The 20,864-nt window shown below is 42.6% G+C and overlaps 2 protein-coding genes across 5 annotated transcripts in view; both read right to left on the reverse strand.

The window, feature by feature from the left end:
• Positions 1–4,675: 4,675 nt before the first annotated feature.
• On the reverse strand, positions 4,676–5,308 carry LOC306706958 (uncharacterized protein; the record flags this gene model as incomplete). Its single annotated transcript, XM_079174214.1, has 1 exon — positions 4,676–5,308. One exon carries the CDS (start codon positions 5,306–5,308, stop codon positions 4,676–4,678), a length of 633 nt encoding a protein of 210 aa, XP_079030340.1.
• A 6,383-nt stretch (positions 5,309–11,691) lies between these two features.
• Positions 11,692–20,864, reverse strand: part of rps6ka1 (ribosomal protein S6 kinase a, polypeptide 1) — a gene marked incomplete at its 5' end in the record, with an annotated part of 45,412 nt that continues 36,239 nt past the window's right edge. For 3 of the 4 annotated variants that reach the window (XM_079174621.1, XM_079174620.1, XM_079174618.1), the window contains 20 exons: positions 11,692–13,576; positions 13,697–13,834; positions 13,938–14,055; positions 14,150–14,226; positions 14,318–14,479; positions 14,688–14,846; positions 14,954–15,043; positions 15,151–15,276; positions 15,601–15,731; positions 16,032–16,134; positions 16,277–16,341; positions 16,443–16,531; positions 16,655–16,725; positions 16,861–17,003; positions 17,497–17,534; positions 18,309–18,415; positions 18,576–18,655; positions 18,811–18,891; positions 20,009–20,090; positions 20,177–20,293. In XM_079174621.1, coding sequence (XP_079030747.1) covers positions 13,454–13,576; positions 13,697–13,834; positions 13,938–14,055; positions 14,150–14,226; positions 14,318–14,479; positions 14,688–14,846; positions 14,954–15,043; positions 15,151–15,276; positions 15,601–15,731; positions 16,032–16,134; positions 16,277–16,341; positions 16,443–16,531; positions 16,655–16,725; positions 16,861–17,003; positions 17,497–17,534; positions 18,309–18,415; positions 18,576–18,655; positions 18,811–18,891; positions 20,009–20,090; positions 20,177–20,293 — 2,100 coding nt within the window. In that variant the 3' untranslated portion in view covers positions 11,692–13,453. The remainder of the gene's footprint in view (positions 13,577–13,696; positions 13,835–13,937; positions 14,056–14,149; positions 14,227–14,317; positions 14,480–14,687; positions 14,847–14,953; positions 15,044–15,150; positions 15,277–15,600; positions 15,732–16,031; positions 16,135–16,276; positions 16,342–16,442; positions 16,532–16,654; positions 16,726–16,860; positions 17,004–17,496; positions 17,535–18,308; positions 18,416–18,575; positions 18,656–18,810; positions 18,892–20,008; positions 20,091–20,176; positions 20,294–20,864) is intronic. The other variant, XM_079174619.1, reaches the window with a different exon arrangement.

Below are 20,864 nucleotides of genomic sequence, written 5' to 3' on the forward strand. Positions count from 1 at the left end.
ATGACATTTTTATGGCATACCATGCTATGATTCTTTCATGACTTTTTAATGGAAAACAATACTATGGCTTTTATGTGTAATTTTTAAAAGAGTCAAAAGGATTAATAAAACCGTTGACTTTTTTTTAAATACTATACTATGACATTTTTCATCATCATATCAGACCATCATAAAAATCATAGAAAAATTCATGCATAGTATGTCCTAAAAGAGAACAGCATACAACACTATGACACATTTTTGTGCATACTATTCCATGCCTTGTTTATGACTTTTCATGGCATACTGAACTTTGACTTTTTAATGCATCAGGGTCTGTAATCTCTTTAAATAGAAGATCATATAATAGAGGATGTTCTGACTTTCTAATACCCTAGATATTCAGATCTGCCGATCTAAAGCTCATCTACATCTGTAATGCCTTTCATCGAGTGAGCAAACACATCAGCTTAGTATATCTTCACAAATCCTGCTTTGCATTAATGGGTACTTGGAAGTGGGATATATTTCCAGTAATTCTGCCCTTTTCCGTCTGAACACAGGCTTATCCAACCTCCACTTAACCAAATAATCAGCTGAGAAGAGGCTCTGATGGACAAGCAAATTACTTTAACGTTATTACTCCCCTTTTTCACAGTTTTGGTATTTTCACAGCTTGCTACATCAATGAGTAGTTTACTGCTGATCAGGCACTACACGGCTGTGGGCTGAGGCAAGGTGACCCTAATAATTCCTAGACCTTTCATGCAGCAAAAGGATGTAATCATATTTTTTATATCTGACCTGAAACACTTTGTTAGCAGTTTCCAGAAGAATCCCCAAAAGAGACTGTAGCCTATTTAGGATTTTCTCTCCAGTCTGAGGCATGAAAAAACAACAACATTTCATTCATTTTCTCCATTTATTCTAATGATTCAGCCTATATCTTACAAAACCTGATAATAATCTAAATGAAATATATCATTTAATATTTCTTGTACATTGTAGCTCTGTGGTCAAGTAAATTATAGTGTCAAGACATTTAATTGGCAGCAAATGTAAGCATTAAACATAGAAGAACATTCATTCTTTTACGGTGCAGCAGAAAACAAAAGCCTTTTAAGAACCAGTGCTAGTACATCAGGGTTTGGAGACAACTAACGTCCAATACAGCTGCTTTTCAATTACATTTGGAAAGTGGGTTTTCTTTCCTGTGAGTCTCATAACCATAAACCCGTCACAAACGTTTTAAATTAAGGCTTTGCAGTTTTGCAAATCGCTGTTGCAAACCAAATTGACTCCAAACCTGCTGTGACTGTTATGCATATAACAGTTGCACACAAGTAACATTTGACCTTACATTCACAAAGTAGAATATACAGCTCTCAATCAACGACAGAAATATCACCCGAGTGTGAATAAAGATATGAAACACCTAATTTAAGGAAAATGTTCTGTGCTTATTCCTCCACAACATAAATACATAATATATCCTACATTTAATAAACAAACACAAAATATTAAAAGAGTTAAAAGGATTAAAACTGTGCTTGGCCAGCATTTGTGTCAGTAAAGGGCTGCGGGCGCTGTATTTGTAGTTGGTCGTAGCTTCTAGTTCCCCAAACAGTTATTTGTTTGGGCTTAATTGTTAAAAACCCTTGTATCAAAAGTCAGAAATGTAACTTTAAATGTAAGTACAAGGCCCCTGAAACGAATACAAGAGGATGCATTGCCAACCACAGGTTCAAACAAGATAGACGTGATTACACTGTACATTCTGTGTTGTGGGAAAGAAAATACTACAGTTACATTCATTCTGCAAGTGGGCCTACAGATCTTTGGGAAACGTGGTCTTTTTCATTCATAGAAAAACGCAAAACGTGCAGTCGCACACCAGTGTACAAGTTGTTGTTTTTTCCTCCGCCCAGATGATGTTTAGGTCTATTATGGTCATGACTTCAGCTGTTTACCATTGCCTTCATTATCAGTACTATCACCAAAGTATCACTGCCATGCACCAACACTGAATAAGGCATATGAAAAGAAATATATAGGCCAGCTGTATATTCAGTTATAACTCCAGCTATATACATAGGACCATCAATACATGTTTGAGGCCTACTAGACCCTTTTGTTCTATACAAGCATTCTGCCAGCAACTGGCCTGGCTGAATATTGTTTGGTATGGATGTGCACAAAGACGGCAAAACGTACTTCCCATGTCCATGTGGAATAAAGTTAGTCAATGTTCAATGATAAGGTCATCATGGCTATCAGAAAACGTCAACAGAATCTGTAACATTTTCTTTGGTAGCTTACTCCGGCAATTTACAACTGCACTTCTTGACAGAGAGACATTTTAAATGTAGGATCCAGCACTTATTTCAAACTCCTCATGCTTGGTTTGTAATGTAGGGTTTCCTGTTAAAAAATCAAGCCTCAAACCCAAGCTGGTAACATCTCTATGACAGTAGGGTATTTTTTGTCCCCTCCTGAGGACTCGTCAGAGCAGGTCAGGTAGTACTCGGTAAAAATCGGTGGAGTGCCCCTTTGTGCTCCCAATAAACTTAGACAAACTAATATAGTGCCCTTATAGTCCAATTAAAAAAATAGCCAAAAGCTATTCATTCTGTTTTATTTGCATCAACCTACATTTTTAAACGTGTGCATTTAGTCTTCACGTCCAATTTCATGCATCATGTTTTTATTCTCACTTTGCTTGCAAGGTCCCTGATACAGGCAAGCCTGGTCTCTGAGCAGTATATCAGTGCCCATTGTCTAATGCATCTCAAATGATGCAGTGACATGACACAATCATGTGAATCTTTGCAACTAAGAAGCAATTACAATTGGAATATCTAAGCGCACATGGTGACTTTATACTACCCTAAGCTATATTATGCAGTCAAACTATGTGCCTCTCCTCTCCGGTGAGATCATTTATGATAGGAGCGCAAACAAAGCACCATCGAGGCTTTCTTTTAGAAAGTAGCACACATAGATGGATACTAACATGCACTTACGCTGCTATATGTGCTTTTCCCACCAACGAATGCTGCATCCAGATTGAATACCTGCCTCTCTGCCATAACCTTTGAATGCCAAAAATAGATATCCCTGGTGTATTGGCAGTGCTTTCTACACACACACACGTGTGCAGCTGAAGCAAGGGATTGGTGGACTAGCGGAATACAAAAGATAGTCATTGCTAGTCCAAAGAGAAGAGAAATGGGAGGGAGGAGAGGAATTAGGCCGAAAATATTAATGTGATCTATAAGTAGAAATCAGGTCACTCGCTGCTAATGGGACAAGGACACTGCTGTACATGTGAAGACAACATAACAGATTGATCTCCCGTATTAACCAAACAAATCGTTTGGCTTTGACATTCGTACCCTGAATTAACACATTTCATTCACAAACTGATTAGGATACCAGTGAAGATGCTATTGTGCACACTACGCACAAGTGTCATTCTTTTGGGCAAAACTGCAATTCTAAATATCTTGCGATTATAACACAATCAGCCAAAAGTGATGGCCCATCATAGCTTGCCTTTCTAATGCATGCATGGCTCAACTTTAAAGTTCCCCCTCATCGTCAATAAATGAACAGCTTTTATCAATAATATGTTTCACTATAAAGACAGTTCATATATATTTAAATAATTGCAGCAGAAATATTGGCTCCTAAATCCACGATAGGACCTCTACAGCTGTTGAGTTTTGTTGTGGTTACAGTGCTCTGCTGGATACATTCTGTAGGTTTGTGAAATCAGAATTAGGACAAAGAGATGAGTGGTTGCTAGGTGACTGGATAAAAAGAGGCCACAGGTGGAATCGTCCCAGCTTGAACTCGTCTCCTGCTCCCTCGCTTTTCCTCCAATATGCTGCCAAAAACAAGGGTTGTGGTCGTGGTCACAGAGAAGCCAAGGCACGTTTCCTGTGCAAGTCTCAGCCATTTGAATTCCACACTTTGTGCATTTTCTCTTTTCCAGACTCTTGTCCATTCCCCACCTATTTACTGCATGCTTGGGTTTTATGTAACAGTGCAGCAATCCCATCATAGCTTCACCTCCGGTTCTCTTTCACTGCCCTTCACTTCTCATGTTGGGGAGACAGATTGGTCAGTGTTTTCTTCCATCTCGTCATCTCTTTTCCTTTCCCCTCTTACCCACTCTACCATTATATAAGAATAATAATAAGAATAGTAATGCAATCCTTATTGGCATTTCATTCATTGCTGCATAAGTTAATAGACATACAACAAAGCTCTTTTTACCTCACGGGCCAGTTTGAACCTCTCCTGCCACATTCCCTGAAAAAAAGACTCAATATCTTCAGACAATCTCTCCTATGAAAGTCTACCACCACACCAAACTGCAAGCAGCAAAGTATCTGTGAAAGCAAAGAAGTAATAATGATATCCTGTACAACATCGCACCGGTACTGGCTTGATTGGTTTGCTAGCCAGAGAATTTCCTCAGAAGTACACTGAACAAAAAGCTCCTTACTAGCATTTGTGATTATTGTAGGCACTCTAAGACCTGGAGGACCAGCCTCAGGATACAAGAGCAGAGCGGTGGAAACCAGAGAGCAACCATGTCCAATGAGTGATAGCTGAAGTTTGGAGGTCTATCCTCCCGTTTATGTAAAGCACAATTCTAAAGCGATGGTGGAAAAGCTGTCTCAATGTCCTATTTGAGCTTCACAGGCCAGGGGAGGCACGTGCGGAGTCCCAGCATAGAGGAGAAGACAATGCTGGGTCGATGTTTCTTGAACCTCAAGCCTTTCTTCAGTCGTTGGCTGTTCTCTACCACGTACAGCTCCCCCTGTTGGGCTGAGCTAGATATCCGCGACACCACCTCCCCGTGAACCACCAACTCCTGCTCTGAGCGCACAAACACCTCCCTGAGCTCCTCCAGCCGCCGCTCCATCTCTCTGATGACACGTTGACGCTCCTCAACCTCCAGGAGTCGCCGTCGAGCTGCCTCGAACTCCATGCTGGAGCTGGGGGTTACGAGCTTGGAGGAGGGGGCCGTGGCAGAGGTGGACGGCGGTTCGGAACCGGTTAGCAGAGCCCCTGTCACCCTCCGGAAGTCTCCCATGGAAATGGAGCGCCGGGTGGCTGGAGAGGCCAGCGCCAGGAGAGCAGAGGCAGATGTAGACGGTGGCATGGCTGATGGAGGAAGAGGGGGAGAAGATGATGAGGGAGAAGGTGAATCCGGTGGGAGGATATCAGGATGCGGGTCCTTGTTTTTAATGGCTGCTGCTTTGTCCTCGGTTGAGTCCTCATCATGGGGGTCTGTGTGTCTCTGTCGTCCCTTCATGGCCACTATTTATCTCGTCTTGTGCTGCTGCTGCTGCTGCTGTCGCTGTCCTTGTTGTCGCTGTTGATGTTTTTCCCCTCGTCTCTTCCTGTGTCAGAGTGGAGTGCAGCTGAGCAGACAGTGCAGAGATGTGCAGCCTACGTACTGCTCCATTCATTAATAAGAGATCTGATCCGGGCTAGTGCTGCCTCTGCATCTGAGTGGTTGTGCTGGGGAGGAGCCTCCTGGCAGCTCATTGGTCGCTGAGCATGTCAGCTGATGATTGGGTAGCCGGCCCGTGTGCTGCTGATGCTGATGCAGGCGGTCGTGTCCTCTGTTCTGCTTCGCCTTCGTCATCTGGAGCTCTGCTTCGATCAGCTCCGCTCAGTCAAGCGAGGCAGAGTGAGTCAAGACACGCAGGTCTCTCCTCTTCACTCTGCTGCCATTCCTCCTACCAGCTGGTCTCTTCGTATCCCTCTCTTTCTCCCCTTCTTTTGCTCGGATGGTTGCCCCTAGCAACACCGTGGCGGAAGCATGGAGGGAGGGATGATGCTCTAATTTCTCCCTCGCATTTATCACCTTGGTGCTCGGTGTTGTCACCCTTTCCCGGTACTCATTCTCTCCCACATTCCCTCCCCCTTTCGACCCATTTGGCAGCTCACAGCCTTCACCGCACACTGTTTCTTCCTCTTTAAGTCTCATGTAAGTAACACTGGTTCACAAAAACATACAAATAAACAGAAGGGCACACACACGCACATTTGGATTTTCTCTAGTAACAAATACACTATGGGTAACTGTTGTTATTTATGCACATACGTATTGGTACTCAAATGTCAAGCAATGAAGATTCACTGTTGCTAAGAAACTGTCATTTGCAGATAAAAGATTGTCTTCAAACATTCTAAATTGAATTTGTTAAATTGAAATCATACAACTCTCTGGCACAACGCACACAATGCACAAAGGTGTGGTACCAAGAAATCATACCAGGCTCATAATAACATTCTCCCACTGCAGATTCTGTCACATTAGTGACAGACCTCTGTATGCTTGTCATTCTGAATTGTGCTCTTAAATACAGTTATGAAGTGAATATCGTATTATCTTAACACGTTTGCAAAAGGTACCCAAATTAGATGGGCACTAAAAAGGCAATCTCTACTCTCACAGAGTTTGTGAGTTTGTGAGTTTTTCAAAGCATCCAACTGAACTTAAAGCCATTGTGATATGTGTAATCCTGAATCTAAACACCTTGGCTGTTGCTTCTGGTACCCCTTCTGTGGCCTGACCTGTCTTTGGTGCACCTGTCTTTGGTTGTTCAAAACTGAAACCTGAACTCATGTTTCATACCTGAATTGTGGCAGCAATAATGACAGTTTCCACTTTAAATAATCTGATAGGAGTTACATCATCATGATAGAATACCTTGGTTTCTCCTTCTTCCTTTTCCTCTGCTCGCTATAATATTCTCCACTCCATTAGCAGCCTTTCCGTCTAGACAAATATTGACCGGTTCCGCGGCGGCATTGCAGAAGTAATATGATAAGAGTATGAAGTAAGACACAAGATAGGTTCACTCAAATACATCGCACACACACACACACACACAAGCTGAATCAACTGAAAAGGGTAGCACTGGAGAACTAACAAGTGATGTTCTAAATAACTGCTTTCAGCAAGTGTGAATCAAAACAATAAAGCTTTTAGAGGGGTCAGAGCTTGTTCTCTGCACTCACACACATGCATATTTGAGTGTTCACTTAGCCCTTTGCTTTTATCTAAGGATTGACATCGCATTAGCAGTAGCACTGACGGCTCTCCCTCTGCTTTTAGCTCGACTGATCTACTGACCTCTAGAGAGAAAAGGCAGAGAAATACAAAGACAGAGAAGCAAAAGCAAGAAAAACTATAGTTGTAGGCCATTGCATGTGGTATGACAGGAATGACAGGAAACCTTTTAAGACATTCTTCAGGCGTTTATCCTACTGTACTATTCAAAAAGCCAGAAAAAAGGCCTTTGTTTGCAAAGGATACAAAGACAACAATTTTTAAATACCAAAAGGTTTATGAAGAATTAGTATTTAATGATGTACATGAAAGACGTATGGGTATGTTGAACATTACTTTACTGGTAATTCTACTCTTAGTATCCACTGAAATTGTATGAAGGGTAACGTGGTGCAGCCTTGCTGGGTTTCCTTGAATGTGTTGAACAGTTTCCCTTAGATTTGTAAAGTTGTGTGATACACATGCCTCTTGAGTAAGTAAAGATTTTTGGGATCAAGACAAGATGCTCTAGTGGAGTATTGTTTTTAGCATGATGCCCATTTTCGGAAGATGCTAGTGGTTGCGCAACATCCCGCAGTTAAAATTACTCACTGTAAACTAATCCCACATGGTGCCTGCAGAGCTGCACACACAGATTGCCATCATCATTGGCAAACATCTTGAGCAGCAGGACTTGGCCTCCCGTTAAACACAAAGATGCTAAACCAAAAAAATATTTTGTTATGGCAAATCAACACATTTTTCTACATTTACAAGCACACTACACACACAGACACACACACACACACACACACACACACTAAGCAGAATTAATAAAGGGCCTAATCCTTCCAAAATACAATTATCTCCAACTCCATTTCCATCTATTCCCCTCTCTTCATAGCTAAAATTGTGATGAAAGCCTGCTCTCAATCTCTCCCACCCCACACTCTGTTCCAGATTACTTTAATCTGTGTGCTATGTGTGTATTGAGAGCATCTGTGTGCCTTTGCCTTGTCCCGTCTGCTTTTGGTTAAAATGACTGGGGTTCATTGTCAGCTATTTGTCTTAAGTATCAGAGTTGTGTGTGTGTGTGTGTCCAGAATTGCATGCTAGCAGGGTTGCAACTTGGCAGTAGTTATAATGATTAGATTACATCATCAGGTGTGAGTTCAGTGAATAAAGTCTGACCTGCAGAGGTGAGGATGGGGATACAGCTGCAGCTCAGATACTGTATGTCAGTCTGTGCTAATAAATACACGTGAATGGATTCTTACCTATTAAACAGTCAATAAGAACAATACATTTTATGATTTTATGGAGGGTCAGGATGACGGTGATCTAACTTAGTCACACAAGTAATAAATGTCTCTAATAGGATAAACTAATGACACATACTGTCATGTCAAATTAAAGAAATGTATGCATAACTGAATTTGAATAAATTAAATGGATTAGAGAAATACTAAAATCATATGTATATATTATCATATACATTGCATGTATCAGGTCACATATCACATGCATCTAATCAGATGGCAGGTGCACGAGCGTGATTTCTTTACACTTTGAAGTTGTGCAGCGTGTGTTGTATGTAGAAAAGCTAGCATTGTGTTTTTGTGCAGGGTTAGAATGAATCACGGGTGACCATTGTGTTGCCATAAAAACACATTACTCCTGGAGACATGATGTGAAGAGAGAGAAAGAGCGAGATTATGTTTCAATCTTAGGTTTTTGTGCGTGCATATGTAATTTAACAGTGGATGCTACGAACAGCACATCACAACTATAACTCACATCAACCAGAGAAAAACACCAACAACGGCTTTATATTTAAATATTCTGCCCTGGACAGTATCCTGTTACAGCTCAGATCGGATGGAGATCTGCATCCCTTGGTATCCCCTTTACCACCAAAAACACAACAAAAGTCAGCCTCCATTTCAGCAGCATCAGCTAAAATATGCAGTAAACTGGACAGGCCGTAGATTCTCTTTTGAGACAGGAGACAGTTAATGGTGATGATGCTAGGTTTCCGCTGTTCTGTAATCAATGTTAGTAGCCTTATGCTGCTGCTGCTGCTGCTGCAGGCTGAGTCAGTGGGTATGTGTGCGTGTGTGTGTGTGTGTGTGTGTGTGTGTGTGTGTGTGTGTGTGTGTGTGTGTAAAAGAGCAGGAAGTCAGTCATTGCAGTGTGCATTACCGGTAGTACGGTGACGTCAGCGTACAGAGAGCAGAACCTAATGGGAGTATAAGTGTGTGTCAGTATATAGACTGCATTTCTCTAGGTCATGACCGTGTGCAGTTTATCTTCATCACGTGAATCTCGTCAGTAAAATAGAGACGAATGAGAGAAAGCAGCAGCCCCAAAGCAGGACCAGCAGCCACTGTGTGACTGTTATGTAAGTGAGTGCTGCTGTGCATACAGAGGCAGAAGTACGTGGTGATACTACGAGTTGATCATGTAAAGCAGATTTTGCTGCAATGGTTCAGGGTGTTAGTGTTTGAATGCTGTGGGAAAGAGAGAACAGGAGGAGATGGAATAGCATGACATACAGCCAACATAACATGGCTACAGGCAAGAAGAGACAGGAGAGGCGTTGTCATTAACATACAGAGAATGTAAGCTGTTCGCAACATAAATCAATTTCCATTTAACATGACAAATTGTGCAACAGCCATGTTAAGCTACCATTTCAAGAGGTATTTTATAAGCATTTTAAATTAGTAAAACAGTGGTGAGAGAGGGCAAAGAAGACTCGGTGTTAACAGTCATGGTCAGTGATCGGAGTGCTTTGACCGAAAAGCATTTAACTAGGTAGCCAAGATTCATTTAACTTTTGCATTAAAAAAAAAAAGCTTGCACTTTATCTCCCTCCAGTGACCAGCTGAGGGAACACACCATGCTGTGGGCCCTCAATAAGGCAGGAGCTGAAAGGTATAGTAATAGGGATGCACTGATCCAAATTGTAGTGTCTCAGCAGATACCAAGTACCGATCTGATACCAGTGCTCTCCTCTCCCTCACGGCTTGACTTGGGTATTTTTCATGTAATGTGCATGAGGTCAAGGATCAAGGTTTGCAGTGGCACGAAGCTCGGTATCTGTGGCTCGCCATGAACTGAGAGTTCACAAGTGAAATGTATCGGCGATGGCAGGTACCCAAACCACTTAGTAAGGTCAGCATCGACGCAGATACAGATCCGGTGTATTGAATCGTGTATTCCAGGTACATAAACAATCATTATTTCCTTTCTCTATGCCAAAATAAACCCTGGTTTACACGAGAAACGGTCACAGAGCCGTAGAGTCAGATTACAACAGACAGTCAGGACTGCAGGGGAAAAAATTGGTGCCAATATGCTACCCATTTAAGACTGGTTCAGGTCCAGAGGCAGGAAACTGGCAGGAAACATCACTGCAGACCCTTCACACCCTGTTCCAACTCCCCCCCCTCTGGTAGGCTCAACGGAACTCTGTAAGCCACAACAACCAGACACATCACTGTGATGAACAGCTTTCATCAGTCACAAAGTGTCAGGAACAATCCACACTGGGGTTTCTTTTGCACGTCATCGCTGTCAAACGTAAATCCAAGCCATAAAGTAACCCCTCACATCAATCATTCCATATTTAATCCAGCACCATTCCCTTACGGTTTACAAACGTCATTGTTTGATTAATTGTATGTGTAGCCTACACATGTGGCCAATAAAGCCCGATTCATGAGACAATTGAAAATGAGAACAATTTTTCACCTGAAAAGTAGTTTATACGCTCCACCGACTGTAGCCTTTGCATACAAGTTAGTTTGTTAATGATTAGGAAAATCAGTGGCATTTCTAAGTGGAAGAAAAAAAAATGGGAGGGCACAACTAATTTACACAGATGCAAAACTAGTCAACTCCACATTTTGACACAATGCAGTGTGCATTTCACTAGGCTGATAATCTGACTGGGCACATACCTGTTCTCCTTGTTATACTGCTGCTCAGTTCCCATTTGCAGGTTTGTATGTCGGGTCAATTTGGGAGCTCTGCTGAGTGTGCCCTGCATCTTTCATGTTTGATAATCCTCTTAGACAGGATTGAGATCTTTTTCCCCCCCTGGAGAACCGCTCCACATTAAATGTGATAATATTATAATCATCATTATTTTACCAGCAGGTTGGTTTCTAACAACATCCAGCTGCTGGTGGGCACCCAGGTGTTCAATCTCATGTTCTTTAAGACTTTTAAATTTGTGATGGAGAAGATAATCCATCTGGCGACCGCATTATAACCTTTAAAATAAATACTGAGGACAACAGGAGTTGGCAAATAACCAGCAAACGACAACAGCAGGCCTACTTGGCAAACAACCAATCAAACTGCAGCTGGTCAGCAGGTAATCAGTCCCACGTGGTATCAAATCTGTGACGTCTCATTTCATTGCCAAGGCTTTGGCCATGCGTTTTGTTGTTTTCCCAGACTCTGGGCACGTGACATTGTGCGTGAAACTCATGTTGAGGGTAGATCTAAATAACCATTTTAAGACCATTACATCCAGCCACTGGCCTTAAATTGCAATGCAATACTAAAATAACTTTAAGGGAGAGCTAACACCAATCAAGCAAGACAGTTTGTTGTAGCAACTGAATTTTTAATAGTTGTAAGATATAAAAATCTTCATCTTTATCATACAATAACATGTTAACATAAATTTTGTCAAAGGAGGGATCATTTTGCCACCAAACAAGAATTATAACAGAACCTTTTGAGGTAAGACAGCTGGTTCATAGATTATTTAGCCACACAGGTCTTCCCCTGCACACGTGTACAGGCTGTTTGGTTTGTCCATCACGTGTTATCTATGTAAGACATTCTGCCTCACCTGTAGGCCCAGGCACCGAGCTGAAAGCAGGACCTATCATGTGACGCTACTTACACAGAGACACGTTTACTCTTATTTAGCATGTCTCAAATTGAGGATCAATAAAATGAAACGTGTTATATAATCAACAGAATTCAAATATAATGCATGAGAGTTGCAAGAGTTAAACACAAGACTGCTGAAGGTCTGTGTGATAATAGCAACCAGTGATTTGACCGTTTTTAAGGGTAAGAAGAGAGGCTGTGCTTTGTCCTGTTTACATCCCAAAACAGAAGGAGAGACCTGTTCGGCGTTAAGTCCACAGACTGAAGTGCTCAGCGTGTCTTTCACTGTTTTAATCACCACTTTCTTTGGACAAAAAGAAAAAGAACAAAACGATCAACAACAAAAGCAGCCAACACAGGAAACAGCATTCAATATGCATTACCCAAGAAACACAAAAGGAAAAAAAAAAAGGAAAAACCAAGAAAAAAAAAAAAGCTAATATAGAATTTTAACATGCCACATTGTTCCTTGGGCACATTTTCTTTCACAGAAAGCCACCTATTTTACTAGTTTTGTAGTAATAAAAATAATAGACATCTCAAATGGTTGCCAGCAGGTTGACCAAGCAGAGAAAAAGGGAGCAGAGAGAAACAAGGAAGCCACATGACATCATCACGTCACCGGACCATGCACATGACCCTGCAGGATCCTGAAAGACAGCACACACACAGGGACTGCAAGTCATGCAACTGACACACACACACACACGCAAACACACACAGACACACACTCTCTGTAAAACAAAATACAAGCATAGATTGACATTAACCAAAACATCAGCATTTGACATTTCCCAGAATCCACGTATCCTGGCTGTACCAAAGCCAAAGAGGCATTTATGGCAGAAATGTTTAATATTCATGTTATTAATGCTCTTTCCAAAACATTTAACAGCAGTTGGACAGTACTGTGGTGAGTGCTGTTGGCACAGGTTGATTTGGCAGCACACCCGCTAATATAAAGCTCATTGACTTTACAAAAAGAACAGGATGACGGACAACAAAACAGGCGGACAGACAGGCGTGCAGCAAGCTGGATGACGACCAATCACAGCAATGATGAGGAGAGAAAACTTTCATTGTCACAATTGAAAAATGATGGCTGCATCGACTCTTGTGGCAAGTCATGCACAAACACACACACTCACACTCTCACACACACACACACACACACACAGCGCTAATACATTAGCCAAAAACCTGCAGCCAATTTTTATTTTTTTTGCCCTCATTGCCCCCCATCTATCTTCACGATCTTTTGCTAGTCCACGGAGACTGTCTTACAGCAGCTGATGAGCCCAAAAGAGGATGATCGCCATAGCAGGACAACTGATTTCACAGGATGGGGGCAGGACCACAGTCAGCGTTCCTTGGCTGGTAGAGGCGGGTGGACACTTGAGCCCTCGTGCAAGCTGACTGGGTGGTTGGTTGGTTGGTTGGTTTTGCTCAGTCTCCAGTGAGCCGATTGGTTGTTTTGAGTCTCTACAGGGAGGTGGAGGGAAGCTTCTTGACGCGCCTCTGAGCTAGGAAGGAGCTCTCGATGGGCTTGAGCTCTGGAGTTGGTTGGGACTTCTTCAGGGCAGAGTAGGTGGCTGCCATCGCACCCTGTACATAAACAGCAGCATGGTAATTGCAGCCCAAATGATTAAACTATCCAAATTGTGGGCATACAAAAAAAAAAGAAAGCCATTCAGCGGTAATTAGAGAAATTTTAAGATATGTCACCTTGACCAGTTTGGGGTCCTGGTGTGGGAGCTGGCTGTTGGGTAGCTTGTCTCTCTGGACAATCCAGGGATGTTTGAGGACCTGCTTAGCAGTCAGTCTCTGATGGGGGTCCACATGAAGCATCTTGGAAACAAGGTCCTAGAGGGAGCACACATTAAATATGAAATTGTGACAGAAGGAGACTGGAGTCATCTCTGAGACACATGAGCGACGGAGCAGTCAGCGAGATTTGTAGCTCTACCTTGGCAGCCTCGGACACAGTGTCCCAGTTGACTCCAGTCAGACTGAAGTGACCGTTGCCTATCCTGTTCAGGATCTCAGTTGGGGTGTCCTCAGGTCCGTTGGCAAATGGAGTAAAACTGGTGGAAGAAAAGGAGACAGATGACGGAGTGACTTTGAAGTAGAGTGAGAAAAAAAAAAAATCAGTTTCAAGAAAAAGGTGTTGCTATTCACCCAGCCAGCATGGTGTACAGTAAGACTCCCAGACTCCAGATGTCACATCCTTCGTCATAGCCCTGACGCTTCAACACCTTCAATGACATTTAATTTCACCGTTTAACACTGTAAAGCTTCAATTCGACATCATTCAAGGCATGATGACAGAAAAGTGACTCTGCTCACCTCAGGAGCTACAAAGTTAGCAGTGTAGCACGGGGTCATCAGCAGGCCGTTGTTGGCACGCAATTGCTTCGCGAAGCCAAAGTCACAGATCCTGATCGACTCGGGGTTCCCCGACTCGTCGACGTAGAGGATGTTGCTGGGCTTCAGGTCTCTGTGCACCACCTGGAGCGAAACGGGAGGGAGTGATGAAGACAATACAGATAACTGAGGCACAACAAAGTAAAGCAACAGAAAAGTGAATACTGTAAGATAAGATATTAATAAGGCTCATTGGGTTGTGATTTTAACAGTAAAGTTCTCAGATTAAGCTGATTGTCATGCAGCGGTTTGGTCCCCAGAAGACACTATTCATATTTCTAGTTGTCCTCACCCCCTGTGAGTGCAGGTACTCTGCGGTCTTGGTGATGGTGTGAAGCACAGCGCTGGCCTCTCTCTCCGAAAAGAACTTCTGTTTGAGGATCCGATCCAGCAGCTCTCCTCCGCGCATCAGCTCTGTCACCATGAACACCTGCTTACCATTGTCGTACACCTGCGACGGAACGACACACATTATCTTAACACTCACTGTGACACTTGGCACGCTTTAACGCCCACAGCAATTAACAGTGTGATAGGCGTGCATGCTTTTATACTCACGTCCTTCAGTGTTATGATGTTTGGGTGCTGTCCATATCTCAGTAGAATCTCAATCTCCTCAGAGGGGTCTGTACTGGTCTTCTCTATCATCTGTCGGCACAATATATTAACGATATTACAGTTATACATATTAAGATACAGCCGTCATTGTTGTGGGATTCTTTTTCTTAATGTGCGCGTGTTTTGTTTGTTCGTGCCTTGACAGCGTATTCCGTGTTGGTGGCTTTGTGGACACATCGTTTACAGACGGAGAAGGAGCCCATGCCGATGTCTTCTTTCAATATGTAGCCGTCGCTGAACAGCAGGTTCTTCCCGTGCAATTGCTGCAGAGGAAGAAGAGCGAGGTAAGTAAAGGTCTGGGAACTGACAGAGCTGAGTAGGTAGAAACGTGTCCAATACTGGTTGAAATATTGTCTGTGAAGCCATTTTATTCCCTTCTTCTCCCTGCGTGCCTTACACACCTTGCACATTTGTATTTGTTCCCCCTCTTTCTTTAGATAGCTGTAGTTTATGTATTCAGTAGCGAAGCCAACTCATTTAAAAGAAGCAAATCTATTGATCTTTTAAAAACTTGTCTTGAACTGGATCTCACTCCAGTCAGTGTAAGTGAAGAAGAAAAACATAGTGAAGCAACTACTTGTTCTGACCTGGACCACTGGGTGTGGCGGGGGCTTGACTGACTCCACTGAACCTTCCTCCTCCAACAGAGTCGATGCAATAAAGCTGAAGCCTCTGAAGAGCTGGTGAGCTCCGGCACTGGGGGGCACGCCAGGGGAGTCTAGAAGATAATGAGGAAGTCTAGTATTGTCTTGGAAGTGATGTTATAGAGATGTTCATGTTCAAATATGCCACTGCAATAAACCACGCTTTCAAGCCTCCTCTTCTTTTTTTTTTTTAAGTGTTATTGCATCTTAATGGTGGTGTTAATCTGCTGATAATTGGGTCTCCTTTAACTATCCTGCATTGATTTTTTTAAGCTGAGGCCGGAAAAATACAATGATCCCACTGAAGTGCCTTCAGGAAGGAAGTAGACATGGAGCTAATGGCTATTAGCCAGCATTCAGCTTTGATCTCTGACCTTTCGGGGTGCGGGAGGTGAACTCGGAGTCAAAGTAGAAGGTGTCGTCCGGACGCGCCACCGCCGGTTTGAACGGAGGTTTTAATTCCCTTCTGAAGAGTTTCTAAAAGGAATAAAGGATGTTTAATCACACCATGAAGTGGAAGAATTTCCTCCCACAAAGATTGATTCATAGTCTAAATAAAAATTCCCACGAGTGTATTTTATACTGTGCAAGTATTAACATAACCTTGACCGTCACTCACGTTCCAGTCTATGGTGGAGAAGAATCCATGTCGTTTGATCTCCTCTGCACCATCAGCACTCGCTGCTGTAAAGAAACATCTCTATATCTCAACCAATGACGCATATGTGATGAGACAGAGCTAAAGTGCATAGGTTGCCGTTTGCGTGTGATGAATTGATACTAACCCAGTCTGTTGGTAGGGTTCCTCTTGAACAAAGCCCTGAGCAGAGACTGGGCCTCTGAACTCAGGAACTGAGGCATTCCCAGACGCGCCCTACGGGGAGAGACAGACGGCAGGCAGCACAAATTATTTCACCGGATATCAAGAGAGGCATTTCCAACAGCAACAGTGTGTGACCACTGGCTTCTGTGTTCTTCCAACCTTGAGTGAACTCACTTCAGAATCAGGTTCATAGTTTCTTTGCGGTCCTTCCCTTGAAATGGCAGCGATCCAGTCAACATCTCAAACTGGGACACAGAACATGCAACGGTTATCTACATGTCCATGAATACATGAGTGCATAGACCGTTTATTTTGAAGTGCTCAGTATAATATAGAAACTAAATGAGTTGCTTTATTCTTAGTAACATTTTCCTGCTTACCATTAGTACTCCAAATGACCACCAGTCGGCGCTGTGGTCGTGACCCTGCCTGTTCACAACCTCTGGTGCCATGTACTCAACAGTACCACAGAAGGAATAAGCTTTCTTCTCATGATCGATGGCTTCTTTACACAAGCCAAAATCTGGAAAAACACACCACAAGACAAAGTCAGCTCATCCCTACACAGCATCAAAGTGTAGTAGTCGGTTACTCTAAATTATTTACAAATGTCACTTATTTTACATTTTTTTTAAGTGTCAATATGCTGACATTAATAAAAAATAATAAACACTATTTTACAGCACGTTCTTTGTCAGCATTTGCCCCTCAGTGAGACTTGTTATAATTGCCTCTCTATAATCTGCTACGGTCACCTTTGGTTCAATGGTGGCACGACCCGGGAGTAAATAAAGGGCGGTGATTATAGATGACGATAGAGAAGATAAAAATGTAATAATTAACTTAGGTAACAAGTACAGGGCCATATGCAGATATCTGGAGTCTGCAAGATAAGGCTGTCAACCCCCTGTGACTAATGAAGGTCAAGGAGAGGAAAGTGTGTGTGTGTATGTGTGTACATGTGTGTGTGTGTCCGACAGAGAGACTGGGTGTGAAGGAAGGAGCTGGAGAATCACCTGTGAGTTTGATATGTCCCTCCTCATCCAGGAGAATGCTAAAGGAAAAACATAGTGAGATGTTGAATAGTCAACGTATTTGAAGGTGTGAACAATCGATCCTTAAGACATCACACACTGCAGCAGAGATTGAGGAATGCATTTAAAAAACTGGTGGCAGTAATGTACCATGAAAAGTAGCCATGTCTCAATTACAATTGGAGAAGAAGAGGATCGGAAGCTGATGAAAACAATGCAGGGTTCAACATTTTAATGGCTTTGCAACCGTTACATGGAGGCAGGTTTGCTTTCATAATGTTTGTTTGGGCTAAGGGACATGAACACAACATTTAGAGTCCTTGAAAACTTTATTGGCTGTCTTTAAAGTCCAATAGAGAAGAATGACTGCTGATACTATGTCAACTTTTGTTTTAATTCCAAACACTGAATTAAACTCCCTCTAAGGTTCCTTCAGTTTCTTGGCTATCGCACGAATTATGAAATCACTCCAAATAAAAGCCTCTTTAGAGAACACTGCAGCCGGGATAACAGCTTTGTCATGAAGACTACGTGTTTTAGTGTGCTTTGACAGTTGAGGATTCATGAGATGAGATTTGACTTTACGAATATAAAATTGTGCCACTTTTTTAGGATTTGTCTTACCGATGGCCAGTGCGGTGCAAGAATGTTTAAGTGAGAGGTCAGTGACGATGTTGTCAGGCACAGGACTCTGGCATACATCCAGATGGTTTGGGATCCAATAGGCATGGTTCATCAAATATGCATTTGTCTATATACGTTTCTGTGCATTCAGAATGTCCATTTGCTCTTACTTTTCAGGTTTGAGGTCCCTGTAAATGATGCCCAGGCTATGGAGGTGGTCCAGCCCTAACGCCAGCTCTGCTAGATAAAACTTGACATCCTCCTCTGTGAACATCACCTGGAAGGCATGGGACACAGAAACAGGGCGAATGCATAAATGAGAGAGAACGACGTCACAAGAGATGGAGAAAAATGTGATACATTATTAATAATAAATGACTGGACTTTTCGGATCGAAGGCCCGGCAAAACACCAAAAATCAGACATATCACTCTCACCTCTTTGGAGAGTCTGGTGAAGAGATCTCCTCCTCTGAGAAAGTCCAGGATCAAGTACAACTTCCCTTCAGTCTGGAATGCTACAAATACAAAGACAGTTTCAGGACAAACGACAACACCAAATCAGGAAGCATGACTGAGGGAAGTTTCTTGAATTTACAGCAATAAGACGGGAATGAGTGCATTTATGTTAAGTTTGGGAAGTAAAATGAAATAAATACTCAAGCTGACTCACCATAGTGCAGTTTGACAACAAATGGGTGGTTGACATCCGCGAGGATGTCTCTCTCCATCTTGGTTCTCACACGGTCTCTCACTGGAGGACGAATAAGAGCACATTGTTAAGTGCGTACGTAGAAAACTTTTGATATTGAAAAGTAGGCTGACAAAGCCCTCCAACAATTTTCACTTCACTCACTGTGGTCCGGTAATGGCATGGCCGAATTAGGTTAAAAAGATTTGGTTTCTAGTTGGCTTCACAATAAAAAGGATCAAAACTTTGCTGAATTATAATTGAAGAGGCCGCCGGGCCACGCCGAGTTTCAGTTTGGTGAGCAAAGTGAAACTGCACCACATCCGTTCGCGGGACCGTGTGAACAAATCTCATGCTCTGATGTGCATCGGGAGAATAAGACCACCTGTGTGCAAAAGTAAAAAAACAACAACTGCAAGCTGTGGTTGTCTTACTATGTATGCTTACATACTTCTACTGTATGCAGTTCTCTATGAGTTACAGGAAAAGATACACCCTTTTTTTACGAAAACTGAGGGTACTGTCACTTTAAAACAAACAATGCAATCATCACAAAAGCCAAAGAGAAAGCAGACAACAATGGCGTAAGTAGTTGCAGCATACAGTGAATGAAAAAAGGGACATTGTATCAACATTGTTCATTAAGAAGCCTAACAGCAATAGGAGCAGGTTGCTCATGCTACTCTTTATGGAGACACTGTGCAAAGGGTGGTCGTCCCGTGACAGAACCCTCCTCAGCCTCCCTCTGCTTTCCTGCTCTGTGATGATCTCCAGAGAGTCTAGAGTCAGGCCAATAATAGATCCCTCTTTCTTGATCAACATTGTTGATGCTGTTCCTATCCACAGCTGTAATGCTGCCAACCCAACAGACAACAATAGAAAAGAACACTAGTTGCTAATATACCGTACCTTGATAAAAAAAACGGAGGACTGCTGTTTTTGTAAGTTTGCTTGTCAAACTTTTGGATTAATCTTCCGACTATAGACTAAACATTTCAGCACTATATTAATACAAGAAGATGCCCTGCATCTGGAGGTGTGCTCTAGAACAGGTTTACAACGTTAACAGCTGGTCGGGACATTCAAACGTTGTTACGATTACACTTTCTGAGAACAAAGCCAGCCTTTTATACCGTCCCACTGTGATGAAACCATTGAAGCACACCACAGGCTCCTGTACCTTTGAGTGTGGCCTTCTTGAGGACCTTCATGGCATAGAGCTGATTGGCATCGGGGTCGGTGACCTTTCGCACCAGGAACACCTGCAATTGCATCAGATCAGGGATTGAGAGCGTGAGAGGGCAAAGACCAATGTCAAGACAAAGGGAGCAGCAGAGGCAGCAGTTACCTTGCCAAAGGATCCTTGTCCCAACACTTTGAGCAGTTCAAACTGAGAGGCATCGGCCTTCTCTGAGCCCTCCTTGACCACATGAGTAATGTTGATCTCCTTGATGTCTCCATCTTCCTGAAGAGTGCAAAATAGAGAGGAAAAGCACAATTAACCCAGTCAGTACTCACAGAACAAATGGCTACAACAAAGAGGATACTGCGTGTTTGTAAGGATTGTGCGAAGGATGGTAAATGTCAGAGAGATTGTTCGCTGTGCAAAAAGAGAAGTTCTTTCACAGGAGTTTCTTTTGCTGCTAAAAACAAAATATCAAAATAAAAAACACTCCAGAAAGAGGAAGCACAGTAAAAAGTGAGATGCGTGTGTAAGAATGGGCGATAACACCCAGTAAGTCTGGTCGATGTGGTGGTGTTTTTAAAAAAAAGTAGTTTCTGGAAATGATGGCGACTGCAACATCAAAAGCGACACATTTTAAAAAAATGCCTCCAGTGGTTTGGTTTTGGTTTTGGACACACGTTGTAGAACCTCAAAAGACTTTTAAGAAAACTTCTCAGGTTGTTTACAGTGTGGAGCACTGCCACGGCTCACAACCCCCTCCCACACTGATGACCTGGTGTCAACCTCACCCACAACACATCGACACCCTTCAGAAAGGCAAAAACCACATTAACATGTCTTTTTCTCAGTT

The sequence above is a fragment of the Pholis gunnellus genome (assembly GCF_910591455.1).
Source record: "Pholis gunnellus genome assembly, chromosome: 15".
NCBI classification, from domain to species: domain Eukaryota; kingdom Metazoa; phylum Chordata; class Actinopteri; order Perciformes; family Pholidae; genus Pholis; species Pholis gunnellus.